The sequence below is a fragment of the Ostrea edulis genome, chromosome 5, assembly GCF_947568905.1.
Source record: "Ostrea edulis chromosome 5, xbOstEdul1.1, whole genome shotgun sequence".
Lineage (NCBI taxonomy): Eukaryota > Metazoa > Mollusca > Bivalvia > Ostreida > Ostreidae > Ostrea > Ostrea edulis.
The window spans coordinates 61918361-61938874 of record NC_079168.1 but is presented as its reverse complement, the minus strand read 5'-3'; the positions used below and the strand labels follow the sequence as shown (position 1 = coordinate 61938874).

Sequence of the window (20514 nt, the reverse complement as noted above, 5' to 3'; positions counted from 1 at the left end):
GTGGCCCCATCCGACCCCCGGGGGCCATGATGTTAACAATTTATAATCTGCACTATATCAGGAAGCTTTCATATAAACTTCAGCTTTTCTGGCTCAGTGGTTCTTGAGAAGAAGATTTTAAAAGATTTTTCCTATAAATTTGTATATAAAACTTTGATGCCCCCTTGAGGCCCTATCCAATCCCCGGGGTCCATGATTTTAACAAACTTGAATCTGCACTATATCAACAACAAAAAACCAAAAGAAAAAAAACCACAAAAAAAACTTTGACCCCCCTATTGTGACCCCATCCGACCCCCGGGGGCCATGATTTTAACAATTTAGAATCTGTACTATATCAGGAAGCTTTCATATAAATCTCAGCTTTTCTGGCTCAGTGGTTCTTGGGAAGAAGATTTTTCCTATATATTTGTATGTAAAACTTTGACCCCCTATTGTGGCCCCATCCATGGCTTAGATAAAAGGGAAGACGATGCAGAAGGTGCATATATACAAGTTCAAGACATAGATATTTTAAATTTTGCATGATGTTCATTTACAAAACCTGTTATGCAACCTCTCAAATAATTCATTATGCTATCTTTTAAGCCTCTGTACCAGAGAAAAATCCAGAGATGGCCCTCAAAGAAGTTAGAAACAAGATGAGAGACCGTCTCAAGTTGTTTAGGTCTGGAGCCACCTTCTCCCACCCACGAGTCGAAGAAATAGATCTTTGAACCACTCCAGGTTACCCGTGACATCAAGATAAACAAAATTCAACTTCAGGGACAATTTGATAATACCTGTTTAAATTTTTTTTTTTTAGCTCACCTGGGCCGAAGGTTCAAGTGAGCTTTTCTGATCAAAATTTGTTCATTGTCTGTCGTCGGCGAAAACTTTTCATATTTTCATCTTCTCCAGAACCACTGGGTCAATTTCAACCAAACTAAGTGACACAAAGCACCCTTGGGTGAAAGGCTTTCAAGTTCAAATGAAGGGCCATGCCCCTTCAAAGGGGAGATAATCGCAAAAATACGGTGGGGTCATTCAAAAATCTTCTCAAGAACCACTGGGACAGAGAAGCTGAAATTTACATGAAAGCCTCCTGACATAGTACAGATTCAAGTTTGTTAAAACCAATGACCTGGGGGGGGGGGGGGGGGGGGGGGGGGTTGGATTGGGTCTCAATAGGGGATCAAAGTTTTACTTACAAATATACAGGGAAAATCTTTATGAAAATTGTCTTCTCAAGAAACACTTGGCCAGAAAAGCTGAGATTTACATGAAAGCTTCCCGACATAGTGTAGACTCAAGTTTGTAAAATTCACAGGGTTGTCACTAACGCAAGAATAGGATCACAGAAATTTCATTGGGGTTTGTCTGATATGGCGAGTCCCGCAGACGTGTCTCGGACTCTGAGTAAAAATCATAATTTTACTTAGAAGCCCTGATTTGTGTATTAATTAAAACTCATAGGAAAAAATCTAGGTAAAACGTTACGCTCTAATGTGAACCGAGATGATACCACCGAGTTCACAGTGTCCCAATCCGACTTGTTTGTTTAGTGCAGTCAATTAGGTGCAAATTAGAATATAATATTGAAATTTAGATACAAAGTAAAAAACATTTTGCCACTCACAGGCAGTTATTTATATATGTTTCTTTTTCTTTTTTTTTACAAATCAGGATCTATATTTAATTATAAATATTTGTCTTCCGGTAGCCATTTTTATTGGAATTGAAAGTAGCGTAGTTTGTAAACTTTGGTAGATTTTACATCATTTTACAAACAAAATTAGTACGCATCTATTTTATCACAATAATTATTTAATTAAAATTTTGTTTAATACTGAATAGGGTTGTAACGATGATAGAGGATTCGGGGAAGTAATTCTGTTTGCAATGGGCAATTAGTTGTATGAGACCGAGTCGTGAATGATTACTTTTAATTTCATGTGTACAAAGTGATCACTGCACTGTTATGCATGGGCTTGGCGAAAATTAACTGATTTTTGCCATTTGTTGAAGATGAAAGTGAACAGAGGTACGACATTAGCTTGTGTTCACTCGGTATAAATAAAGGTGTAGGAAAAATCTAAATGACTCTTTAATTCAACTTTCATGGGACTCGTCAAATTTTCATGGGACTCAAGCTGCTTACAAACCATGATACCGGGACTCGTCTTCAATATTTTCTAGTGACAACCCTGAATCGTGGCCCCCAAGGGTAGGTTTTGGCCACATTATAGGGACAAAAGTTTTACATACAACTATATGGGAAATCTTTAAATATGGACCAAGATGACTAAGGTGAGCGATGTTGCCCATGGACCTCTTGTTTAATTATTTGTTTACGTAAGAAATAGTGCTTTTTAGCTCACCCCAGCCATAATTTAAATGAACTTTTCAAAGTACTTGCGTTGGAAGTTCATATAAGTATTGCTGAAATTTATGTATATGTTAAATAAATTTTATTATCAGATTATCATTTTGATTCATAATTTCATTCTTAATTGCCACTTTTACAGAAAAGATATCACATATCCTGGATCTCGAGTTTTATTCCACAGTAGGGCAAGACCAAAACAGGTTAGTAGGATAAATTGGGACTTTCCAGGAGTCCTGCATCAACTCAAAAAGCAGGATTTTTAGGGAGATCCAATAAAATCCTGCAAAATCCCAGTCCTGTCTACTGGGACTTTCCAAGACATGTCCAGAATAATCCCACTTTCTCCCCTTTCAGATTGCAGGATTAAGTGAGACTTTGCAGGACTATAAAAGGCAAATTTAAGTGTTCAAATTATCCTTAAAAGTCCTGAAATGTCCCACTGCCAATACCGTCCCTTTAATTCCTTGTCAATCTCAGTTTAAAAAAAGCAGGACTTTTCAGGACAATCCTGATAAATCCTGGGATTTTGTCTTGGGACTTCCTGGGATATCCTGCTGTATTTTCAATGGGGAAATTATCCTTAAAAGTCCTGAAATGTCCCACTGCCAATACCGTCCCTCTAATTCCTTGTCAATCTCAGTTTCAAAAAAGCAGGACTTCTCAGGACAATCCTGATAAATCCTGGGATTTTGTCTTGGGACTTCCTGGGATATCCTGCTGTATTTTCAGAGGGGCCGACCCCTGGGGACCATGATTTTAACAATTTAGAATTTGCATTATATCAGGAAGCTTTCATATAAACCTCAGCTTTTCTGGCTCAGTGGTTCTTGAGAAGAAGATTTTTAAAGATTTTTCCTATATATTTGTATGTAAAACTTTGATCCCCTATTGTGGCCCCATCCAACCCCCGGGGGCCAGGATTTTAACAATTTAAAATTCGATTATATAAGGAAGCTTTCATATAAATCTCAGCTTTTCTGGGTCAGTGGTTCTTGAGAAGATTTTTTAATGACCCTACCCTATTTTTACCTTTTCTTGATTATCTCCCCTTGGAAGGTGGCCTGGCCCTTTATTTTAACAATTTAGAATTCCCTTTACCTAAGGATGTTTTGTGCCAACTTTGGTTGAAATTGGCCCAGTGGTTGTTGAGAAGAAGTTGAAAATGTGAAAAGTTAACAGATGGACGGACGCCGGAATACGGGTGATCAGAAAAGCTCACTTGAGCTTTCAGCTCAGGTGAGCTAAAATGCAGATATAGTAGAACACTGAAAACCCCCAGTGCCATATAGTGACACCGGTCATCCGGTTTTATGGTCATCTCCGAGGACCCGTGACATTCACATTTGATGCCGAGCATTTGGCGATGAAACTGTCAATACCTGTTTTAACGACTTAGAACTGATGCGGCCGGGATTCGAACCCCGGGCCTTCCGCATGCGGGACGAATGCTCTAACCGCTCGGCCACCGCGGCGGTGTATATTTATAGATAGTGTGCGTAAAATTTTATATTCGTGAATAACCATTGTAAACTTTCTGACAAATAAATTCTTGTCTTTGAAAAATATAAAATGTTACACTCGCACTAAATACGTCACCGATGTACGTACATACCTAGGTGGATATTGTCGTCTGCTGTTACATGCCGTTTTCCATTTAATCAAATGAATGTGAATGGTAAAAACTAATGCTTGAATCTTCAAGGAATATATCATTTATTAAAAGAATCGTCCATTGTTATATAAACTATTTAAATGTAGTTTGCCTGGTATGTAACATGAATTCTCACAAATCGTCGGTTGGTGCTATTTATACACCTTTCTGTTTACACTATAGTCATAACAAAAATGGCATCCGGTCTGTAAGATAGGCTTAAATTTATCCGGATTTTTATTATGATGATGATTTTAATAAATGTCAATGTGTTTAAATAAATAACTATATAAGCATATATTATTTGAAAATATATTTACTACTCAAATGATTCTCGTTTCCTCTTCAACCGCCACGATCAACGCAAATTGCGTCATGATGGCGAATTTGTTAGCATCTTTCAACTGATATTTTAACCCCTCTTCCATTGTCGCCCAGGATGAAACTAAGAAGAATTGTAAGTTATTTAGTAAATTTTTAATCCATATAAAAATTATTCCGGGCGACGAGGGAAGAGGTGATCAATTTCACAAGTTTATCAATACAAAAACCATGAAAACACCACAAATAGCCTGAAAGCCCTTACTTTATTTGATTATGTACTACGCATGCGTGTAGATGAGTTGATTTCAATATGCTTTTGAGAGTTCCTATAAGTTACTCTTTTAGGAATTTGACAGGAAAATATCTGCAACGCAAAATAATTTTCCTCCATAAACGCTGGGCAGAATTTGGTAAAAACCGTACCTACTCCTTTACAATTTTGGTAGAAGCCTTCCTGCTCTATATCTCTATTCATTTAATTTTTCTTACATATGTGCGGTTCTTGAGGAGAATTTTGAAAACTGGTCAATTTTGGGCAGTTTTTGCCCTGCCCCAGGGTGCTGGAGTCCTGAAATTCACAATTTATGTCCCCCTTGTCCCAATTATTCTTCATACCAAATTTGAAAAGAATTGGAATGGTAGTTATCAAGAAGTTAAAAATGTTCAATTGTTAATGCACCACGACAACAAATTGCAATCGGTCATTTGAGTTTACTCAGGTGACCTAATACATACATGCCAACTTTTGAAAATCCCCATGGGGGATTTTGCGCGCGACGACCTTTTTTCAACGCTCAAAATTCACGACATTTTACCATGAAAATAAATATTTGTCTTTTCAAATAAAATATCAATCTAATCATTATACATGTATCATACATCAAGTGTGTTTGACCATTAACTTTAACAAAACTATATAAAAAAAAAAACTTTGAAAGATATAGATAAGTATTTTATTAAAATCATCTATTCAGCAAAAAATCCTCTCCAACAAATCACATACATATTATCAAATAATACTTAAAGTTGCATCCTTTTACACCATATATACATTGGCTGGTCTATATATCAAAATTTAAATTAAAGCACATGCATTTAGGTGCGACTACAAAGGCGATCTTGCTTGTCTGTAAACAATTTCATGGGCTTGCAGAGTCTGGTGGAACAATCTGCATTGCAACCAGAAAAGGAGTGATCTGCCCTGCTATGAAGTTTGCGAACAAAACCTTTGCACCCATGAAATCTGAAATAATTACCAGGAAAAAACACATCAAAATATACGTTTTTACTTGTAAAATATTAAAGGCTACTTGCTAATATAAAATTCAGTACAGACTTGTGCAAATTACGCATCACAAAGTCTATTGAATATTACACTATATAGACTATGTATTACATCGCTATAGACAGATAGATTCGGGTAGCCTATATTATCATAGTTGGAAAAACATATATTTTACGTACCTTTAATATTGCATATTTTGGATGCTGTCAGCGAGAGGCAAAAATCGGGAATGTCCGATTGTTTGGTGGTGACACTATTATCATTGCCATTCACGTTTGTGTAAAGGATATGTCAATTTGAAATCCGTCTTCTCGATTAATTACTATCAAAACATGCTTCGCACTGTCCAATAAGCACCCCGACACGGGCAGACCAAATAAATTACATCACTCCGATACCATGCGACACAGGTAAACAGCAATGGCTGACTATTGTCCCGATTTCTGATTGGCCAGTTCAGAAATGACGCGGGATTTCAAATTCCGGTTGGAAATGGGGGTTTGTTGTCGTAAAATGGGAGATATTTTTAGAAAATCGGGATTTCGGGGTATTTTTGCAATCCCGATCGGGATATCGGGATTTGCCTTTTCAACTGCTTCAAATCGGGAAAATCCCACACAAATCAGGAAAGTTGTCATGTATGCTAATAATAAAAAAAAGTTCCCATTAGTACCAAGATTATGTTCCTGCAGATGTTGCTAAGCTTACCTTATGTGGACAGGGCACTGTTCGTGGTACATCATCTGCTGGCTTCCTGGGCTTGATTCTGAAAAGTTAAATATTCACATTGAAGATTCATTGTTGGCATTTACCTTCTGGTTTTTTTTACCAAATTGCCTTAGTACAAAAAACAATATTATCATCAGATCATAGTACATAGTAAAACAAGAGTACAGTCAACAGTACATAATACGCCCACAAGAAGCTAATAAAGGGTGTTTTTCTTACACCACGATTTGTAGAACTTGGCTTCAAGTAGTATCAGCAATCATCAGGGTGCGACATACTTTCTTTGCATCGAATAAACAAGACAAATCATGTACTCTCTATGTAATATTTTCACTTGTTATATGATGTATGTGTACCAAGTTTGATGGTCCTTGCCCCAACGAATCGGTCTGCATCCTGCTACTACAACCTTGACCTTAAGAAACAATAGGCATCCTCCACTTGGCATAAAGTGTATGTGTATGTTTGACAGTCCTAGCCCCAACACTTCAGTTTGTATATTGCCTACAAGGTTTTTCTACTAAGTGATACCAAGACCTTGATCTTGAAAAATAATAGGCATCTTCCTCTCATCATGGTGATTAAATATACCAACTTGCAATATCCAGGAGCTTATGGTTCGGTTTGTATCATGACTACAAGGTTTTCCAAGTAAATAATACAGTGACCTTGACCTCTAACCTTGAAAAACAATAGGCATCTTCCTTTCATCGTGGTGATCTAATGTACCAGATTGCAATATCCTGGAGCTTACGGTTTAGTTTGTATCCTAAATAAAAGGTTTTCCTATTAAGTAAAATTACGACCTTGACCTTTGACTTCTGACCTTTAAAAACAATAGGCATCTTCCTTTCATCATGGTGATCTAATGTACCAGATTGCAATATCCTGGAGCTTACGGTTCAGTTTGTATCCTAAATAAAAGGTTTTCCTATTAAGTAAAATTACGACCTTGAACTTTGACTTCTGACCTTTAAAAACAATAGGCAACCTCTTCTCATCATGGTGATCAAATGTACCAAGTTGCAATATTCTGGAGCTTACGGTTCAGTTTTTATCCTGCCTAAAAGGTTTTCCCACTAAGTAATACTATAACCTTGACCTTTGACTTCTGACCTTGAAAAACAATAAGCATCTTACTCTCATCATGGTAATCATATATACTAAGTTGTAACATCCTGGAGCTTACGGTTCGGTTTGTATCATGCCTACAAGGGTTTCCTACTAAGTGATACTACGACCTTGACCTTTGACCTCTGATCTTGAAAAAACAATAGGCATCTTCCTCTCATCATGATGATCAAATGTATTCAGTTGTAAAATCCTGGAGCATACAGTTTTATCTGCATCCTGCCCACAAGGTCCGGACAGACAGATGGATGGACGACGCCATACCATAATACGTCCCGTCAAAATACAAAGCTGGTATGAAATCAATTTTCAAACAAGAGGCCCATGGGCCACATCGCTCACCTGAGTCACGTTGGTCCATATCAGAAGACTTTCCATATATATTTGGATGTAAAACCGTAGTCCCTAATATGGCCCCAACCTACCCCTGGAGGCCATGGTTTTTGCAAACTTGAATCTACACTATGTCAGAAAGCTTTCATGTAAATGTGAACTTCTTTGGTCCAATGGTTTTTGAGAAGATTTTTAAAGATTTTTCCTATATATTTCCATGTAAAACTTTGATCCCCAATTGTGGCCCCCTCCGACCCCCAGGGGCCAGGATTTTAACAAACTTGAATCTGCATTATGTCAGAAAGTTTTCATATAAATCTCAGCTTTTCTGGCTTAGTGGTTCTTGAGAAAAAGATTTTTAAAGATCTTTCCTATATATTTGTATGTAAAACTTTGATCCCCCTTCTGGCCCCATCCTACCTCCGGGGGCAAGGATTTTAACAAACTTAATCTGCATTATATCAGGAACCTTTCATATAAATCTCAGCTTTTCTGGCTCAGTGGTTCTTGAGGACGATTTTCCCTATATATTTGTATGTAAAAGTTTGATCTTGAGAAGATGATTTTTAAAGATTTTTCCTATATTTGTATGTAAAACTTTGATCCCCTATTGTGGCCCCATCTGACCCCCGGGGGCCAGGATTTTAACAATTTAGAATCTGCACTATATCAGGAAGCTTTCATGTAAATCTCAGCTTTTCTGGCTCAGTGGTTCTTGAGAAGATTTTTCCTATATATTTGTATGTAAAACTTTGATCCCCTATTGTGGGCCCATCCGACCCCCGGGGGCCAGGATTTTAACAATTCAGAATCTGCACTATATGAGGAAGCTTTCATATACATCTCAGCTTTTCTGGCTCAGTGGTTCTTGAGAAGAAGATTTTTAAAGATTTGTCCTATATACTTGTATGTAAAACTTTGATCCACAATTTTGGCCCCATTCAATCCCCGGGGGCAATGATTTTATCAATTTAGAATCTGCACTACCTAATAAAGCTTATCTATAAATTTCATCTTTTCTGGCCCAGTGGTTCTTGAGAAGATATTTTAATGACCCTACTCTATTTTTACCTTTTCTTGATTATCTCCCCTTGGAAGATGGCCTTTATTTTAACAATTTAGAATTCCCTTTACCTAAGGATGCTTTGTGCCAACTTTGGTTGAAATTGGCCCAGTGGTTTTTGAGAAGAAGTAAAAAAAAATGTTAAAAGTTTACAGACGGACGCCGGAATATAGGTGATCAGAAAAGCTCACTTGAGCTTTTAGCTCAGGTGAGCTAAAAACAGCTGCAAAATGCATCAAACAGATCTGTAATATCCACTCTCAATTATGTACTCTTACAACCTTGAAATTTAGGTCAAATTAAAGTGAGATCTTAGTTTCAGAAAAGTCAACTTTGTGATTTTTGTTGATTTGTAAATCCTAATTTAATAAAGCATAGCACAAATAATAACACATGTGGCAAATTAACAAGTGTCTATATGATGCTAAGTCATTAATTATAAGTATAGGAAAGGAAAGTGATTTCTTGTCACTGAAATTTGAACAATGACATCAATTTTTTTTAAAAAATTCTTTCAATCATTTCAGAATCCTCATATCATATCTCTTTCGTATTTCATTTTTGGTAAGGCTAATATGTAGTCAAACCTACACTTGCTTATACGCAACTACAAATGTGATGTTTCAGTGACAAGAGATGCCCTATGAAGCATGAACAGCAGGGTGAAGTAGACAGAGGGTGGTTCCCAAAACAGCCAAGTGAGATAAATACCTTGAGTGCTGCAGCAGAGCCGTGTCCCTGTGCTGGAGACTGAAAAAAGGAGACAAATAACAAAACAGATCATTACAAAAGTCTCCCTGTGTCAGCACTCAAGGACGCCTGCACCAAAAAGGTACAATACTACCTACACCACTCATCAATCTAACCAATTCTATAGAAAATAATTCTGAATCAATGGATTGAAATTTACACCTTTACTGATACATGTAAATGAACTCTTGAGACTGTAACATTCTTATGTAGAATGAGCAAATTGCAGGCATTCACCCAATGGAAAAAGAAGTGAAGCAAACTGCATTCGCACACAACATCCATGCTAGCCTTTACAATTCTTTTTCCAGTATTCATGCACATCCCTACCACATCATACATAGGTTGTTTGACCTAGATATATATTTCAACCCTCAGGTTTGTTCACCATCTAGTGATAAATATTTAGCAAAAACAAAAAAATTGAGGAAAGGGAAGTTCTTCAATAGACTTTCCCTTTACAAACATTTTTACGATATGGTTTGTACATAGGTTTTGATGCAATCATTTTCTTTTCATTTCAGTAATAATATGTATACATATCAGATTGTCTGGTGTATGTAATATACATAATCATATAATTAGTACTAGTAATCAGGGTTCGAAATAATCGATGGCCCGATGATCTGGGGCCAGTAAATTATGGATTTGGGATTTGTAAAGAACATGTGCCCTTGTGGCAAGTTAATCTTAATACTTACGAAAATTTCTCAACGATCAGGCTCTTAAATTATCCTATATTAGATGTGTGTGCGTCCAGGTTATTATCGCACGCAAAATGCCTTGATTTCACTTTTTGTTAAGTGTACTATGAAGTAACAAAACGTAGATAAATCCTAAAATGTTTAAAAGAATGAGTTGTCAATCGGCAATCCTCAGATGATTCCTCTACACTTTACACAAAGGTATGAGCCACAGAAGAAGTTCCAAGTTATATATATAATGGGATATATATATAAATACAAGAATGCACATTTCAGATGCAAGTTCCTTTGAATGTGCTGTCTTCTTTTTCAATGCTCTTGTGTGTGTGTGTGCGCGCATATATATATATATATATATATATATGGTGACATTATACTTTTGAAGATGACACCAACTATTTTCTAGGGTTTTAAGTGAAAAACATGAATAAAAATACCAAGACTATTGATGCTAGTTTGAATAAACAAGATTCTAGGCCTAATCATGAAAATTGGGCCAGTCATTTTCATATATAAACTGCTCTGACAGGACAGTAAGAGTTATCAATTGACCAGTAAAAGTTTAAGTTGATGGCCTTAGTGACCAGTGAATGAAAATGATTATTTTTAGCCCTGGTAATGATTATCAATTGACATCATTGCTACAATATTTTTTTTTAATATATGAAGACAAAAACTGCTCACTATATGAGGTGAACATCCACAGGTGAAACTAAAGTGTCACTAGAGAGGGAATCAGCCCATAATTAAAAAGCTACATGAATGTAGCAAGGATTGTTAAATACCTTGCAAATTCAGCCAGCTGTTTAGGGTCACTGAGGTCAAGTCCTGGAATGCCACCTGGTGGCAATTTCTTTCCAGTCATGTATTCTGTGAAGTCAGCATCTGTTTCTGAAACCGAGGCATCTTCTTCTAATTTGATTTTGTCATCTGAGCCTGTAAAATATAATTTCAAAATATATACAGTCTTTTAGGGTATTTTGGGTCATCCCGATTTTTGGAAGTTGTCGGGAGCCATGATTTGAACAAACTTGAATCTCCAATATGTCAGGAAGCTTTCATGTAAATCTCAGTTCTTCTGGCTCATTGGTTCTTGAGAAGATATTAGTTTTAAACATTTTCCCTATATATTTCTATGTAAAACTTTGATCCCCTATTGTGGCCCCAATCTACCCCCGGTGGCCATGATTTGACCAAAATTGAATCTGCACTAAGTCAGGAAGCTTTTATATAAATTTCAGCTCCTCTGGCCCAGTGGTTCTTGAGAAGATTTTTAAATGACCCCACCCTATATTTGCATTTTTGTGATTATCTCCCCTTTGAAGGGGACATGGCCCTTCATTTGAACAAACTTGAAAGCCCTTTAGTCAAGGATGCTTTTGGTCAAGTTTGTTTATAATTGTCCCAATGGTTCTTGAGAAGAAGATGATAATGTGAAAAGTTTACAATGACGCTGACGACAGACAATGGATCAGAAAAGCTTGGTGGGCTAAACAGACTGGAAAACTGATAATTCATGCTATTTTTCAAAGTTCAAAGGCAATAACTAAGTGAAAAATCAATGGACCGGGACCAAATTCAAACTTGATCTGTAACTTATTATGGCAAAGCAATGTACCCAACATCAAATGAATATCTGCAAGAACAGAGAAAAAAGTGCCAAAAACTGGACTGATGGACAGACGGAAAAACCTAAACGCCCCTTCGACTTCATTGGTAGGGGACTAAAAAGCCAGGAAACTTGTTCTACCTATTTTTTCCGAAAAGTAGGTCAAGGATGGACCAATCCAGTGAAATGCAAACTCAACTTGTATTCCTCTGAGAGGAAGTATTTGACTAAATTAAATATCAGGGCAATATCTGTACCTGTAATGAAAAAAAGCCTGGAAAACTGTTTAACCTATTTTTTCCAAAAAGTAGGTTAAGGATAGACCAATCCAGCTGAAATGCAAATTGAATTTGTATTCCTCCAAGAAGAAGTCTATGGCTTAACCCTTGTAGTGCCAAGTGCCTATAGATAAGCAGCATCTGTATATGCCCAGCTGATAAGAGAGTTCTCAATTTACACATGCATTAGAAAATGCTAATTAGCACCTGTTTCTAAGCATATTTTCTGATAACAACCTGTGAATTTTTTTTTCAGGAATGAATGAAGGACAACATTGTGAAGAAAAAACCTGTTTATATGCATTGGTTTAGAAGTTACTCAACAATGAAGTTAAAATTTTCTTTAAAAAAACATAACATTTCATACAAATTTTTAAAAAATAATAATAAATTAATATTTTACCCAATTTATTGTTCATTTTAAAACTTTAATCATTTGTGAACATGATGATATAAATTTCTTTGCTTTAACTTGGTAAAAAATATTCTAAAATTTATATCAAATAATCACAGTCTCAGAGCAAAGTTTTGTCAGTTTAGAACCATCAAAGTATGATGAATACATTTCAAAAATTTCACGATTTAGTCAGAATCACTTGATTCATCTCCTCTGTTGTCTTGCATACGTTGGTATGCTTGCTTATAGTCCTTGTGACTGTGATATATCCTGAAACAGGGGTCCACACACAGTCCAACATGACAGTTCCTGCATTCATACGATGATCGTACGGTTTTCCTCCCATCTCCTGCACACTTCCTTTTCCCAGTAGTTATTGAACATACAGGACATATCCTTAATGGCTTAAACTTCTGGCCCTCTTTTTTTTCTATTTTGGTAAGGAAGTGTCTTCCTGTGAGGCGCTCTATCTCCCTCGGAGTGGTAGGTTCTCGGGCGGTCAATGGTTGTGGGGTAGTTTCAGCGATGAGTGCTTTCACAACTTCCCTTCTGAATACACGGTGAAGAACAGGTTTTTTTCTTTACTTCTGACAATGTTCCTTGTACAGCAAATACGAATTCAAGGTTGCCATCATCAACATGTGGAAGAACACTTTTTTCCACCATTTCAGCGTACGTCTTTTAAAAGCTGGGTATGAAATCATTTGGTCACATCGATCAACAGCGATCAACAACCCTTTTTATACAAAAACAATATATATATATATCATTCAGTGCATATTGACCTCCCATACATTTTTCACCAGACCGACAGTCTCTACATCAGCTGTGTATCATGTGACATAATATCAAGATAAAATCATACCGTGTATGTATAAATCGTTCAATTGGCACGATATCCAGATATCAATGCAAGTTGAAGTTATTATATCGTCAAAGCATATTATTTTCTTAATTTGTAAAGTGTTGGGAGCAAGTTTATCGAGATTTGTAACATGTCTAATTTTTGCATTGAATATGCAAGATGCAGCGATTTTAGCATATACGAAGTTGAATCTAACCTGAAAAAAATGTTTTCTGTTGAAGCCACAACTTGCTCCCCTAACTTTCCTTTTGCACTGAAGTTCACATGTTACACAAATCAAACATCTTTTACTGAAAAACCTCGGGGTGTTGTGCCGATGATGATTTTTTTATGTATGGAAACCCTGTTTATGCAAATGAGTGGATTGTGAAAGTCACTAAACCTGCAGATTATGGGCGATATTGAAATTTCAATATCAAAGAAAATTAATATAACCCATTTGACAGAAACTTTTACATGTTTGCGGTTAATCGTTTGACAGCTGTGGTAAATAACGTAGATATGTAAGTCATGACCTTCGTCATGACGTATTTTTCATTGTGACGTCATGTAATGTGCCAGTGTGGTAAAGTACATTTATGTACAGCACTGGTATTTATGGGGAATGCCTTAACTCGGCCACGTGCTCTACATCACTATGCATTTAGTTTTTCTTACATGTGTGCAGTTCTTGAGAAATTTTTTTATAATTGGTCAATTTTGGGCAGTTTTTGCCCCGCCCCTAGGGCCCCAGGGGTATAGAGTTCTGAAATTTACAATTTATGTCCCCCTTGTCCCAAAGATGTTTAATGCCAAATATGAAAAGAATTGGAATGGTAGTTATCAAGAAGAAGTTAAAAATGTTCAATTGTTAATGCACAACAACCAATTGCAATAGGTCATCCGAATTTACTCCGGTGACCTAAAAAAGTCCAGAAAACTGTCTGACCTATTTTTAGCTGAAAAGTAGGTCAAGGATTGACTAATCCGGCTGAAATGCAAACTGAACGTGTACTCCGACAAGAGGAAGCCTTTGACTAAATTTCAGGGCAATATCTGTATCCATAATGAAGATGTGTTTGTAAAACACAAATGCCCCCGATAATGGCCAATTCCAAAAATGGCCAATGTCACAAGGACAAATATCCTGGTACCAGTAGAAAGATCTTGTCACAAGAAATGCTCATGTACAATATGAAAGCTCTAATATTTACAATTTAGAAGTTATGAACAATGTCAGTGATTTTTCTATATTTTTTTTTAGAATGCGCTACTTCATAAATATGCTAACGGTTCGGTTTGTATCCTGCCCACAAGGTTTTCCTAATAAGTGATATTGCTACCTTGACCTTTGACCTTGAAAAACAATAGGCACCTTCCTCTCATCATGATCAAATATACCAAGTTATAATATCCTGGAGCTTACGGTTCGGTTTGTATCCTGCCCACAAGGTTTTCCTAATAAGTGATACTACGACCTTGACCTTGAAAAACAATAGGCATATTCCTCTCACCATGGTGATCAAATATACCAAGTGATAATATCCTGGAGCTTATGGTTCGGTTTGTATCCTGCCCACAAGGTTTTCCTAAAAAGTGATACTACGACCTAGACCTTTGACCTTGAAAAACAATAGGCATCTTCCTCTCATCATGGTGATCAAATATACCAAGTTATAATATCCTGGAGCTTATGGTTGGGTTTGTATCCTGAATAACAGGTAGCTGGACATTAAATAAACACAGTGATTTAATATGAATTGGGTGACAGGTGCTGTAGATAAACAATGTGTTGCAATGTACAGAGCAGATGTACCTGAGCACAGGAAACAGAGTTGACAGGTGTTAATTAGCATACTCTGGGACCAGAGAGTACCAGTGTACATGTTATTGTTATGAAAACATCACCAACACACCCCCTCAAATGTTTAACAGTTAAATGAAGATTTGAAACAATAGGTAGTTCTTGATAAACTAAAGAATTTGAACAGAAATAGAAAACACTTCCCCCATCATACTATCTATGGCTTCAACAAAACATAGTTTAGGAAATACCACAATTTTCCTCTCACATTCACTTCTTGACCTGCTAAGAGACACAATCATGAAGCCTAGAGATGCTATTTGGAATTTCTATGATATTGTTGAGGACAACAACAAGACCACAGCAAGATGTAAAGACTGCAATGCTGTTGCCAGTGCCAAAGTAATACGGCTACAAAACAGTTTTTAATTTTTAGGCCAAAAATAAAAATATGTTTGTTTCCCCTCACCCCGACCGGGTCAAAAAAAAGGGCCCGGGTCAAAAGTTTTTTTGCCAAAAAATTGCGATGTTTTTTTTTTTTTTATTTCCGTAAAAAAATCGTGTCCGCTCCGTGTCGGTTCTAGACGTTACTTCTGCTTTTTTCGGAAGTTACCGGGATTTATCGATACTTGAAAAAATGGGTGACAGAATAGCGTTGTCGTCTACTGTAAAGATAAAATACAAACACACATCTAAAGTTGTGCCCATAATAGTCAACAGACTCTACAGTTTCTCCAAACACTGTACATGGAATGAGGTTTTGAATGATTTGACAGCGGACGGCGACCATAACATAGACAAGTTGGACGAAGTAACTGTCACCGTGTCGGACAAACTTGCCAACGGTGTAACTTTTGAGCCAGATTTTGAAGAACAGATACAAGTGGTTCACAACTTTGATAAAAAATTGAAATATGTACAATTTGACGTGATAAGAGACTTAGAACCAAATAACAATGTACCAAAAGGTCAAAATCCTCCTACATGTCCTACAGCTTTCGATGTTTTGATGAGAATAGCACACTGACAAAGCTCCCTCAAAAGATTGATGAAGCCTCTCCCAGATTTACAGATAATTTATATGCATTATTATATTTCTATCAAGTAGGTTTGAGATGGTGTATGGCTCATGTCTTAAAGTTATAAATGAGTCTGTCCCACACCATTTCATTTCTTTCTTCAATGTTCCCAAACTTTTGGTCTGGGGAAATTTATGGTAGGGGGTGTAAAAACGGTAAATTCCTAGGGGAAGTGCTGCCCAAATTTTTTTCAACATTGGACTTTGTCATTTTTTCACATTTTAAAGGGTCGCAGCTATACATTTGTGAGGGGGTTGTGAAAACAGAATGCTTGTTGCCCAGAATGTGAGATCTACAATAAAATGCACTGAATGTGACAAACCTAGATGCATTTATTCTAAGCTGAAGTTGAACCCTCGAGATTTAAGAGCCTTGAAGCACACAACAGATAAATATGACTACACTTGCGGGGCAATTTTAGCACCAGAAGGTTTGTATATTTATTGACAATATTGTGATTAAATGACACTAAATAAGACTGGCATTTCTGACAGAACCAAAGCACAAGTATGTTCATTTGTTTATCATCATGATGATCAATATCATAAACAATGGATACATGAACTAAGATGAATATTCACTGTTCAAATCTTTTTAATCAAATGACAAAATGTCAGAAGAACATTAAAATCAATTTTTTTCTCTGACAAGTGTTTTTTTTGTCACTTTCAGGGGATGTTCTACATGGAAAAGTTTTCACAAGACTCCAGCTTGCATGTACCAGTCACATTGAATTTGCATACTACAGCTCGGATGTTGGCCGCAAAGACATATGTGCATATTGTGTTGCAACAGAGATCCAAAAGGACAAGGACTTGTGCAAAAACTTTAAAGTTGTGCTGCCAGTTTGTGACTTGTGTCGTTCAAAAAAATTGGAAGTCCCAAAGAGAAATCCAATTAAGAAAGAGTTAATTCTAGTCTGACAATCAGTTAATTCTAGTCTGATATTCATCCTCTCTAAGTCATTCTTTTTAACATGTTGTTTATGATTTTTGTTTCTACTTGTTTCTAGTCAAGAATAAATGTTTTTTGTTTATTTTCATTTATTTCTTTAAATAATGTTTTTTAAAGAAATGTCGGAGTAAAGAAAACAGAAATTACACATCCAGAGCATTCATATTAGCATACAGATTCAACGCCAGCAAGCCATTCCAGGATTTTAATACATAAAACATTGAAGCTCAACCAATCCTCAACATAGTAGTATAAATGTTCTCTTCTCCAGATGTTAAGCATTGAAGACAATCAGTGCCCTGTTTGACAGATCTGCTTTTTTTCCGACAATACATATAAAATTATATGAATTTTAAAAAAAAAGTATCACCTGCCTGCCTGGTCAGTTTCAAAAACTAGACCCGGGGGAGGGGAAACAAACATTCTTTTAATTGTGGCCTTACATCTTCCCCAATTTAACAGAGTCATTTACATTATTTATTTAATATTATGACTTGCAAGTATATTATAAACTGATAGTGCATGTTATGAATTACAGTATTTACCATAATGGCCACTGAAACATTTAAAATAACCAACAACACAGACTATAATGATCAAACAATTTTCAATCAACCAGTATTGACCGGTTTTAACCAGTATTGACCACCGACCCGGTCAATACTCATATTGACCACTTTTTTGCCAACCCTGGTTACAAACATTATCAATGTTGTTTAAACGCTTGACCCAATAGATGGTTTTCATATGACGTATTTTGACCCCGAGTTATTCCCCTTGGCCGCCATCTTGTAGGTCAAACTGGTGGATTTTCCTCTTTGGGCAACCAATTTCAAACATGTAAGGCAGAAATATATGGGGGGAAATCTTCGCAATATTGCAATTATGAAGTAAAAGATGCATTAACAAATGTATATTAATAAGAAAAACAGTTTATCTCCACCTCAGTGACCAGAATAACAAGGCTGATTTTGGTTGAATAATGAAGGAATCCGGGCATGTTAACCTACAATATGGCGGCCAATGGGAAATAACTCTTGCTTAATCGCTTCGATGGAAAACCATCTATACCATGCAATTTTGTACATCGTTAAAACGTTTGAATGACTTCATCTCAATGTCTAACTAAAAAGAAAACCAAGAACCGAGAATATATTTTTTCAAAATAGTGGAAAAAATTTCTAGGGTCGGTCGGGTTAGCGGAAACACAACATATTTTATCAGTGGCCTAACTATCAAATTTTCATTGAAGGCACATATTTATTTAAAAAAAAAAAACCTACCTATACTGACCCTTTTTTAAAATCAGAGGCGACCTGAAACAAAGATATAAAAATTTTTTGGCCCAATTGACGGACGTTAAACAAACAAGTCGGATTGAGAGCTGCACTTGGTGGTATTATCTCGGTTCACTAGAGCGTAACGTTTTACCTAGGATTTTTCATACTAGGCCTATGCCTATTAATACACAACATCAGGGCTTCTAAGTAAAATTATGATTTTTACTAGGAGTCTGAGACGCGTCCATGGGTCTCACCATTTCAGACAAGCTTGCATCCCAAATGAATTTTCTGCGTCTAGCGTTAGTGACAACCCTGCTACTTTTACGATATATCTAAGATGCTAGAAATGGCAAATTTTACGTTTCATCATAATGGTGAATATGCATTGGTAAATGAGTAATGAAATGAAAATGGTTATATTTATACATATTTTTTGCTGGGGGTTCTGGGGTATGTGGTTATATCCACAAGCACCTATGAACAAAAAGAATGAAATCAAACTACAATAGAATTGATAAGAAAGTTTAATTCATATGTGGTCAAAAACTAGAGAGCTGTAAAATAAAAGTAATGTTTTAAACTGTCACACTCAGGGCTTGAAAATAAGTAAAGGTGAAACAATCTCAGGTTTTTTAAATTCTGTCTGATAAATTTTTAACTTGTCTGGTAGATTTTCTAAATTATCCCTAACCTACAGGACATGGGTGTCTGGTAGTTTTTTATGCTCTTTCGCCAACTCTGTATTGCGGTTATGAAAATGGCATTCTTTTAACACCATTTGACATAATTTAGCACCAAATGTTTTGTTGTTATTTTTTATTTTTCTCTCTCTATAGCCTTCTATGTTGATTGGACAATTCTTCACTGACGTCACAAAATCTGAACTAGAGCCAAGATGGTGAATTGGACAAGGAAGCCATATTGTATATACCAAGGTCGATTACCATTGCTCAATAACATTTGCAAATACTCCAAACACGACCCTTTTATTATGTCCCTAAAGACACCAACATAAAATAAGCGGGAATGGACTTGGTGTATTACACATTTTTTAGATTGCTTAACAAAGATTTCGCATGTAATTCCTGCATTGTATACTAGTACTTAATACAAATGGCCGCCGGTCGCCATTGCCGAAACACCGCCATATTCTTTACATGGCGGCGCCCAGGAAAACATGATGGCCGACACAAAACCAAAACAAAGACGATTATCAAGCAAACTTCGAGTCAATAAACAAAAGTAACAGGTGACAACAACTAATATAGTTAAGGAATGTATTTATCTCGGGGGCGCCTGAAACGGTGACGTCATTATAGATCTCTGACTTCTTTAAGTCATTGACTCAATTTAGAAGCAAACACACACATCAAAAACCATGTTACGTACAAAGCAATTCATAATCATGCCTAAAAATCAATCAATACATAATATTTACGTACCTGTTGCCCACATGGTAACAGAAAATTCCCCTTCCAGTGTCTTTATTTGCACTTGTTTCTGTTCCCATTTTTTCGCCGACGACGGAGAGTCGAGAGTTAACTCCGTTCCTAAACCGCTTAATAATCCACGATTTTTAGTTCCTTTCTTCTTTCCACCTCTACCTTTTCTTAATGTCTGTGTATCTTCAGTGCTTATTTCAATTTCAGGAGCAGGCACAGGTATAGAATCCGCATACACGAGGTTTGGATCCCCTACTACTTCTTCTCTTGTCTGTACAACAATCTCTTCTTCTGGGAGTGGTTGAAGGGCTATCATGGGTTGGACTTCGACAGTCTCATCTGTAGTTTCAACTGTCTCTATCGGCATTTCAACCGGTATGGATTCCACTTCCACTTCTTGAATCTCCACTTCGGATCCGATGACGGACGCCATGTTGGTTTGACTTTAATGGCGGGGATGCCTTCGTTGGGGGTCAAATCACGTAG

At 36.6% G+C, this 20514-nt stretch overlaps 2 protein-coding genes and 1 long non-coding RNA gene across 10 annotated transcripts in view; 1 reads left to right on the top strand and 2 right to left on the bottom strand.

The window, feature by feature from the left end:
• Positions 1-20490, bottom strand: part of LOC125648862 (transcriptional repressor protein YY1-like) — an 89266-nt gene extending 68776 nt beyond the window's left edge. For 4 of the 8 annotated variants that reach the window (XM_048875890.2, XM_048875889.2, XM_048875892.2 and 1 more), the window contains exons 1-4: positions 20029-20464; positions 11124-11274; positions 9596-9634; positions 6337-6394 (exon numbers count right to left, since the gene is read on the bottom strand). In XM_048875890.2, coding sequence (XP_048731847.2) covers positions 6337-6394; positions 9596-9634; positions 11124-11274; positions 20029-20461 — 681 coding nt within the window. In that variant the 5' untranslated portion in view covers positions 20462-20464. Of the gene's footprint in view, positions 1-6336; positions 6395-9595; positions 9635-11123; positions 11275-20028 lie in introns of all 8 variants that reach the window. The other 4 variants (XM_048875891.2, XM_056165027.1, XM_056165028.1 and 1 more) reach the window with 2 other exon arrangements.
• On the bottom strand, positions 4823-6291 carry LOC130054643 (uncharacterized). The gene is made up of 2 exons (XR_008802969.1): positions 5808-6291; positions 4823-5586 (listed from the first exon to the last, which is right to left on the bottom strand). It is a non-coding gene; the product is annotated as an uncharacterized LOC130054643 (long non-coding RNA).
• On the top strand, positions 16367-17391 carry LOC125651872 (uncharacterized). Its single transcript, XM_048880702.2, has 2 exons — positions 16367-16779; positions 17022-17391. The coding sequence occupies exons 1-2, from the start codon at positions 16617-16619 to the stop codon at positions 17270-17272; spliced, it is 414 nt and encodes a 137-aa protein (XP_048736659.2). The 5' UTR covers positions 16367-16616; the 3' UTR covers positions 17273-17391.
• Positions 20491-20514: the final 24 nt, after the last annotated feature.